We start from the raw sequence: 8,640 nt of genomic DNA on the forward strand, positions 1-8,640 counted from the left end.
ACACTGCAGCTTCAATCCTGCAGCTGCTCCTGCACCGGCAAGGGCTGCCAATTAGAATTTTAAATTGTAATGGAAATGAAATGAGATGAAATGGCAAACAGTGCATGGACCGACAAATTAAACCATCTCCACAGAGATAAAAGAGGAGAGAGCAACAGCTGGTGCTCAACTCCAGTAACATAAAGCCTGAAGCATCAACTTGCAGATGCAGAACAGAAAGCTGAAGATTCCCCAGCGATCTGTCCATTGATCTTCGATCTTTTCTTTTCTGGCTTTCTTTCTTTTTTTTATTTTGTCAATAGGCTGAACAACATATACCTGGATGATAAGTAGTCATTACAGGTGTGTTTTTTTTACAGAATGGTTCTGAAAATCATAATCTTTTACATGTATGATGTATTCCATTTTTACAGGATTCTTTACCCCCTATAAACCCCCACCTGCTAAACTTAATTATATTACATTTCATGCTATACCCCCCTCTTCTGTACCAAATGCAACTACAGCTAACAATTTCCATGCTTTCTGAGGCATGTTATTCTGGCACTACAAATTACAAATGCTCCCCCCAGGCAAATCTTGCCTCCATATATTTTTGGTATTTTGAGCATCTTAGGCCACAAAATCATGCATTAGAGGCGACGGTTCGAACCGTTGCCTTTGATCTATTTGGTTCGTGGATTCGTAGTCCGAAGAGGAAGCTGCAGCGACACCGAGAGAAGCGGTGGAGTTGTAAATTTCTTCTCCAGCACCGGCGAAACCTGGCTGATGAGTGTTCTGTACCGAAAGCCTGTTGTCAGGATGCTGTAAGCCAAGTGTCAATGACACATTGCCGTTCCCGTATCTTCCGAGCCCCGACAAATGGTAAGCCATGAACCGAGCGTTCTCGTCGGAATGATGGGCGACGGCATCATGGAGGAGGCTGCCTTCGGCTTCGCCCGGCCTTTGGTCCTTCAGCATTAGGTTCATGAAGCTGTCATCCTGGTTGCCTTCGTTGTGGAAGCCGGCTGGTGCCCCACCAAGGCTCATCATCCCGATGTTGGCTTTGGATTCACCTAATTGGCTTGGTTGATAAGTCTGGCTCATAGAGCTTTTCAGATCTTCCTTATCTTCAGATGTTGCTATTTTGTCCTTGCTCCTTGGTACGTTGTCGGAGGAGGAGTTCGAGTCGAGATCCGCCTCCCCAATCTCTTCTTTATACATGTCTTCGATCATCGGTTTCCACAGGCGGACACGGGCATTTATGAACCAATTTGAAATCTAGGACAAAGAAGAATATTGGTGAGTTCAGCAAACTAATTCTATCCAATGAATTGATGCAGAGTGCAAAGTTCTGCAAAAAGAAAGGTAATTTACAAACATTTGTACCCATTCAAATCCAAAATTGTATTAGCATCCAGCGTTACAACATAGTATGATTCCAGAACTGATGAAACAGGGTTTAATAGATTTCAGACCTATTCTGAGAAAAAGGCCGATGTGCATGCAAATAATAAACAGTTGCCCAGTATCATGGCAGAGATTTTGCAGCACATGGGTATACATCCGGATGCATTAGCAATACCAACACGTGGCCATCTATTTTAACTAGATAAACACATTCCAATGATTGCTAACTACTACTTTGTCCCAAAAAAAAGAAGCAAATTCTAGCTACAAATCTGGACACACATGTATCCAGGTTCGTAGTTAGGATTGGACTTTTTTTTGGGACGGATGGGGTATGTTATTATGATAAGATAACAGGTTGTCTTTGTATGATAGGAAAAAAAATACCTGACTTCTTGTTAAGCCAGTTTGTCTCGCTAGCATCAGCTTTTCTGAATCTTTTGGATACCTAAGAAAGCAACAAAATGTCATGACAACAAAAGAAAAAACAGGCAAATGAAAATGAGTGTATAAAGAAAGTCACTTACGGGTGAAGGAAGTGTTCAAAAAGCCAAGCACGAAGAATTGAAACTGAGTTTTCGGGCAGTCCCCTCTGTGGCCTCCAAGCATTTTGCTGTAACAAACCATACTGCTGGAAAGCGCGCTGTTGTCTTAATTGCTGGTCAATATAACGGAGGCGCGTTAATTTTCCCTCTTTGCCAGATGAACTCTCCTCCTCTCCAAGTTTCTTCCGGATAACATTGATCTGATCGTTGATAGCATCTTTCAGACATCTGAAATGTTTTGAGATTGTCTGAAGGGCCACTGCAGTATAAGGCTTGGCAGCTCCAGACCCAGCAACCATATCAAAAGATGAGACTACAATTTGCATTTGATGATAATAGTGTTTGTACTTTCGGTCCACCTGAAAATTAAAACAAATGGTATGATTACAAACCAGCAAGGATATCATTAGCTTGCCAGTAAAACCACTACTCATCTTATTGATAATGCTATCAGTTTGACTTCTCGAAAGAGATTTTTATTTTTAGTTCCTGCAGCTACTGGACACTTCAATAGAACATGTGACTTTCTCAAACTTGTTTGGAGGGCCTTAAGATAAAAACTTGAGCATTTAGAAGATAAAGGCTTTTCCCATGTAAGACTATAGGCAGCTAAGCTTTCTAAACCCACCTAGACTAGTTACCTTCGAGGCTTTGACCCATCTCTCTAACTTCTGTAAGAAGCCCAACTTATGAAGTTCTTGTTAGAAGCCAAACATTTCTTTTAGCAATAAGTCAAAACAGTTCTGAACTGTGGATCATGACCCATCTATGCTAATAGTGAATACTAAGGTCATATCTAACACTGATTTGGTGGAGATTCCAGTGTCCAACCAATACTTTTCTAGGAAGACAACGGAAGGCAGGACAACGCAATTGACTTTTGGCACACGAGAGAATAAGCTGCAACTGCTACTAGACAAGTATTTGTTTCTGGAGCTTTACTTTGGAGTATCTGGATTAAGCCTGCTCATATTAGTAATCTTTGTGCAAATTATTGGTATGAATTTAGCCAAGCACAAACAAACCATTATGACACTTCGATTTCATAGCGAGGTATAGGGAAGGGCAATATAATTTTTGTTTTAAGAAATAGAAGGGCAACAAATTCACACACCTCATCCAACATGGCCATAAGTTTTGCCATCTTATTCTGGAGCTCTTGTTTCTCAGCAGCAGAAATCTCTGGTGCAGCATTGGCAGTAGACTCCTGTGGGTTGGAAGATACCCCCTCACCTTTCGAACCCCCCTCGGCTTCTTTGTTATCTGATTTTCCTGCTTCAGCCTGGTCTTTCTGAGCCTTCTGCTTTATACTCTTCCAAACACTGACGACCTCATCAAGCAATTCTTGTGCTGCTTTCAGATACTTTGAGTTTCTGATTGCCTGTGAGGCCTCAGATTGCATATTCTTCATTCTGTTGTCATCACCATGGTAAGAGTGTGGTGTTAGCAACTCTGTTTTCGCAGACCAGTATGGATACGAAGGCGCCAGGATATGCGTGTTGAGGCTCAGAGACAATCCTTGGCCTGGTGCTGGTGCAACGCTCATCGAATTGTGGTTGTTCAATAGGCCAAACTCAATCTGCGCGCTGCTATGAGTGTCATTGTGGATGAGATCAGCACCAGCATTATGTGCTCCATCCATCAGATGCATCAACATCTCATTTCTCATATCTTTGGCAGGTCCAAAAGAGCGCTGATCCGTGTACGACGCGACCATGTTAGGTTCCCGTGACGATGAATCTTGAGAGATCGCAGTTGGATGGCCAGGCAGCTCCATGAAATTCTGCTGATGCTGGATAATGCCACTGAATTCCGTGTATGGCCCAGAAGACCCATTGCCAGGATATAACATGTTTCCTATTGCTGATGGCACAGGATATGATGAATTGCCTGAATCCGCTGGGTACATAGCTTGCGAGTCCCTTTCATTGCCAGGGCTCGAGTAGTAAGTAGCCATGTATGCAGCTTTGACAACTCAATTAGCAAGATTGCTGCAAAGGCATGGATACTTGCAGGGAATCAATTACAGAGTTCACCAAACTCAAATTCCGATCGAGTTGCCTGTCAAAGGGGGAAGGAAAAAGGTTCAACAAAACAATGACAACAAAAAGGTACAGTTAGGAATTATATATGAGACAATCAAATTCTACACCACATAATGAAATAGTTAAGAAGAAACAAAACACACTATAATCACCAGATCTTTCTTTCTTTTTTTTTTTTGGGAAAGCAAGTACGGTTCTGTTACTATTGCAAGGACACAAGATACACACAAAGGCCAGTCACGAGTGGGTGAGGCTCAGACCCACAGCTTTGGCAGCAGTTACCACCTCTGTTTTGTTCTTTTCTTTCTTACTATATTTGTAGGGAAGAACACAGGTTATATGCTCAAGAAACAAGAGAATATAAACTATGAAGTGACAAGGTAAGATGCCAGTTTGCTGGCTAAAGGTACAGAACTTCAGGTGGTCCTTCATCTGAGTTTATAGCTAGGTTATTGGCCTTTTGCTCCTTCCTTATCAAGATAATCAAGACGGCGAGAATGTAGCTATAAATTCTTCCTATTTCATCAAGATTAGGCGACCTTTCAAGAACCCAATGAGATAAGTGGTTCTATACCACATACAAGAACTGCAAGGCCACAGATAAAATTGTAGGGTTTTTTTTTCTTGAGAAAAAGAAAGAACTTATAAATGGAATACTATTTCAATACCTTGTTGGATCAATTGATTGATGGCAGAAGCATGCATCCGAGTCGTCAGAGCTCCTTCATCAGCTCAGCGACGCGGTAGGAGGGTTCCTTGCTTTGTAATCACACTGAAAGACGAGATAAAATGACCTGAGATGACTAGCTAGAGAATAGAGACCAGCAAAGAGAAAATAAAAGTTACTTCTTTTTTTTTACTTGTTTACATCTCAAATTTTCCACTTGTTTTTAACGATATGAAAGAGGTGGAAACTAGGAGAAATGACCAAGGCAAAAACTTTGTTGCCACGCACAACAGAATACGAGGCACACCCAAATTCTGATGAGAAGAGAGCTAAGAATTCGATTACAAGAGGAATATGAGATAGCAATCCAACACAAGGATCATTTCCACAACAGAAAAGAGAAAAAGGAACAGGGCTTTTTATGAGCATATGGCTTTCATGCAGGCATCCACAGAGATTAAAGATTCAAGAACACAAGCCACAAATCAAAGTAGGACTCCACTGTAATCAAGCTCAATTCTGTCATCTCTCCCAAAAAAAAGCCAGCTCTACCGGTAGCTGGAGAAGCAGCTGCTAGAAACTCAGAGCTCTTCTCCCAACACCAAATGGTGGTTGAGCCACCAAGAACGCCACAAAAACCCAGAATTCAAGAACACAAGCCATGGATTCTGAAGCCAGCAAACCAAGCTCAGTTCCTCCAAGCATCCACACCACCAGAGAACAACTTTTGAGGTGAGGATGTAAAAAGGAAACACCAACTAAAACTGCAGAAAACACCATACCTTCAGTTCATCCATGAACCAACCCAAAGAAACACAAAATTCCTGAGACGGAGCCTCCAGAATTACAGATCCCCAAGTCAATTAAACACGCAGAAACACCAAGAAAACCTCGCAATTCATCCAGAGACGCTAAGCTCCACCGCTATCAAAGAAAGCAAAGCAAACCCCGTCCCGTGCACACATAATTCAGACTCTCAGAGAGACAGAGACCAACCCAATGATTGAGCTCATGACAACACCACCCCTCGCGGGAATAACAAAAAGGATTAGTTGCACCCACCAAAATCAGACAACACAAATCCAGAAGCAAAGCAAAGCAAGAAGAAGAGCAAATCACGTGTCCTCGGGGGAGGAATATGCACACAAAAAAAAATAGAATTTTTCTTCTGCTGCAACCAACAGAGACCAAATGATGCAGATGGGGTGATAAAAAAATCGAGCAAGATGGAAGGGAGACCTGATGGTGTGCTCCTCATGGGAGGCAGAACCAAGCAGCAGAGATTGCTGTCACAGCAGAGATTTGGTCAGCTATGAGGAGGAGGATGATGAACAATAAGAGTGGAACAACAAGAAGAAGAACAAGAAGAGGAGGAGAAAGAAAATCAATCCCTCCTCTCCTCTCCTCTTTCCCTCCCAGTATGGGGACAAAAATCAGATCCCAAGATAACAATATGAAAAAGAGAAGAAAAAAAAAGGCAAGAGAGAGAGAGAGGAGCTTCTCTCCTCTCTTCTTCTACTTCTCTCTCTCCTTCTCTTCTTCTTGTTGTTGCCAAAAATAAATAAACAAATGGAATAAAAAAGAAACACCATCCACTACCACCAACAACCAAAATAAAATAATTGTGGAGGGCCTCCAAAAGAAAGAAAGAAAAAGGAAAAATTGTGGGAGGGAGTATTTAATTTTCTTCGTGTTTATCATTAAGGAGGAGGATTATTGGGTGGGGTTTGGAGGGTTTAAACCTACTCATCAGCTGTGGCCGCCGGTTGGAGGCATTTTGGCCTTCTTGGCTGTGTGTCCACCACATCTTCCAGTTGCTTCTTCCTTCACGATAACGCGTATTATTAATATATATTGAGTATTTTTTTTATTCGCTTGCACAATTTGTGCTCGGTCCAGTTCATCCTTAGAAAAATTTGAGATGGGGGGCCCTAAGTCTAAACGCCAATTATGATACTAGATATATTTTCTGTAGATGAGAACAAGGGGAAAAAAAGTCTCCAGTGTACCAACTTTGTTTTTTTAGCAATGGGTATAAATAATAGTTTGCTATCGTTTGGTACGCCTTAAATCTCTTACAAGTACACCGTGTCTATCGTTTCATGGAAGGGCGTTGTGATCAATCCGTGCACTCAGACTTGACTCGTCCTGAGATAAATTTATTTTCCAAGAATTAAAACTTAATTAATTATACGTTAATGCTTTTTTAGTCTTAACTTTATCTTCATCTTCGGTACAAATGAACATCACCAAAATCTTACAAGCTTTGCATAATTAACAAAATCATATCTAAGTACCGGAGAGTTATATTATGGCAGTGTTAATAACACTAAAGTTAACTTACGACTCTGTTGTAGGCCGTGTTTAGTTTTCTCCTATTCCCAACTTTCTATCACATCATATCATATTAAAAATTTTCCTACACATGTAAACTTTTAACTTTTTTTTTAAACTCCTAACTTTCTTCAAACTTCCAATTTTTTTCAAGAACTAGACACAGCCGTAGTTTAGCTCGACAATTTTGCAGAAATATGGTGTAACCGATGGTGGTAGAACCGAAATCCCATCTGGTGCTAATAATAAATGGATGGGGGGGGGGGAGATAGATTTGCTCTTGCTAAATTCCATATCTGTCAGTATGCAATGCACCACCAGACTACAAAAGCGCAATAAATGGCAGCACGCTGGACGCTTTGCTCTACGATGCTACGCCAGCTAACGCAGAGATATGCAAGATCATCAAATCATTTCTGGACAAAGACATGGGCAGAGGATTTATCACATGTGGCATCAAAGTCCCAAGGAGAAAGATGAGGGGACCTCACCACACATAAAAGGGAAAACGCTACGCCCACGAATAAAATCATGTTACTAGAGGCTCGTTTGAAATGCAGGATTTTATTCCGATGGAGTGAAATTTGTATGCTCCCTGTCTTAGGGTGGTTCTTTTCTTTTTTGTTAGTAAGTACTCTGTATGGTTCGAAATTAAGTTGGAGTAGTAGTCTTTTTCAAGCTCTTTTTTTAAGGTTGTGTTCGGAAGTTCAAGTCCCAACTCCACTGTCTCATTTTCACGCTTACGTTCTCCAGACTGCTAAACATTTTGTTTTTTAATATTTCTATATTAAAAAATCATATTAATTTATTTTTAATTTTTTAGCTAATACGTAATTAATCCTCTACTAATGAGTTGTTCCGTTTTACGTGATTACTTCCCAAGATCCTTTTCCGAACACAGTCTAAATCATCAAACAACTTCGATGCTTTCCCATTGTGTTCTTTATGTTTATTTATACCTAGAACATAAAATATTGCTACATCTTCTTTTGAGAAACAAATATTCCTAGATTTTATACTCACATAAGTATTAAATAAACTCTAGGTGCTAAGTGTTATAGGTGTTTTCAGGTGTTTATTGTAGCTTTTAGAAATGATCTCAAGGTGTTGTAGGACAGTATTTTAGATGTGAACCCTTTTCTCGAAATGACACGGAGCTTTTGACTTTATTATGATTTAAAAGAAGTACCAAGTCTTAAAAGTTAAATAAAACAACCATGTTTTTTTTGCGATGAATAAAACAACCATGTTCTATTAATATAAAACAGTGAATGGTGCTTGCAGGGAGTTACAGTCGTGTTCTATTGAAAGGGCAAACTAGAGTGCACATCCTGTTGGTACGCGTAGCAGTTGCCGTCAGTCTGAAAAATTAGGAGTCGTTGTTCGTGTGGTCCACGGGGTGGGGAGCCGCGTGTGTGATAGATTGGGTCACCCGTTTCTTTTTCGCACCAAATGGACGGATCCATCGATTGGCCTAACAATCAAAATTTAAATTTTCAAACTTAATGTTAAAATTATTTTAAGATATTTTTAACGTATTTTCCTATATTGGCTTTCAAATCCCTATGAACATATATATAAAAAGTTTACCATAAATTAATTTTTATTTCCTAATAAGTTGTTTTCACTTTATTAAGAAATATGAGCACAACCGATGAGA

At 40.3% G+C, this 8,640-nt stretch overlaps 1 protein-coding gene across 2 annotated transcripts; it reads right to left on the bottom strand.

Moving 5' to 3' along the window:
• Positions 1-315: 315 nt before the first annotated feature.
• On the bottom strand, positions 316-6,201 carry LOC127766820 (BEL1-like homeodomain protein 7). 2 transcript variants are annotated; one of them, XM_052291973.1, is made up of 6 exons: positions 5,886-6,201; positions 4,648-4,751; positions 3,049-3,995; positions 1,917-2,293; positions 1,777-1,837; positions 316-1,260 (listed from the first exon to the last, which is right to left on the bottom strand). In XM_052291973.1, exons 3-6 carry the CDS (start codon positions 3,889-3,891, stop codon positions 613-615), a joined length of 1,929 nt encoding a protein of 642 aa, XP_052147933.1. In that variant the 5' UTR covers positions 3,892-3,995; positions 4,648-4,751; positions 5,886-6,201; the 3' UTR covers positions 316-612. The 2 variants fall into 2 exon arrangements, with proteins under 2 accessions (XP_052147933.1, XP_052147934.1); XM_052291974.1 differs by lacking the exon at positions 5,886-6,201 and adding an exon at positions 5,429-5,793.
• Positions 6,202-8,640: the final 2,439 nt, after the last annotated feature.

This window comes from Oryza glaberrima, chromosome 3 (assembly GCF_000147395.1).
Source record: "Oryza glaberrima chromosome 3, OglaRS2, whole genome shotgun sequence".
NCBI lineage: Eukaryota > Viridiplantae > Streptophyta > Magnoliopsida > Poales > Poaceae > Oryza > Oryza glaberrima.

Coding starts and splice junctions, on each gene's coding strand:
- LOC127766820 (XM_052291973.1), bottom strand. CDS start 3,891: ATGGCTACTTACTACTCGAGCCCTGGCAATGAAAGGGACTCGCAAGCT. Junction 1,838..1,916: donor TTTGAACACTTCCTTCACCC/GTAAGTGACTTT, acceptor TTGCTTTCTTAG/GTATCCAAAAGATTCAGAAA. Junction 1,261..1,776: donor CTGGCTTAACAAGAAGTCAG/GTATTTTTTTTC, acceptor TCTTTGTCCTAG/ATTTCAAATTGGTTCATAAA.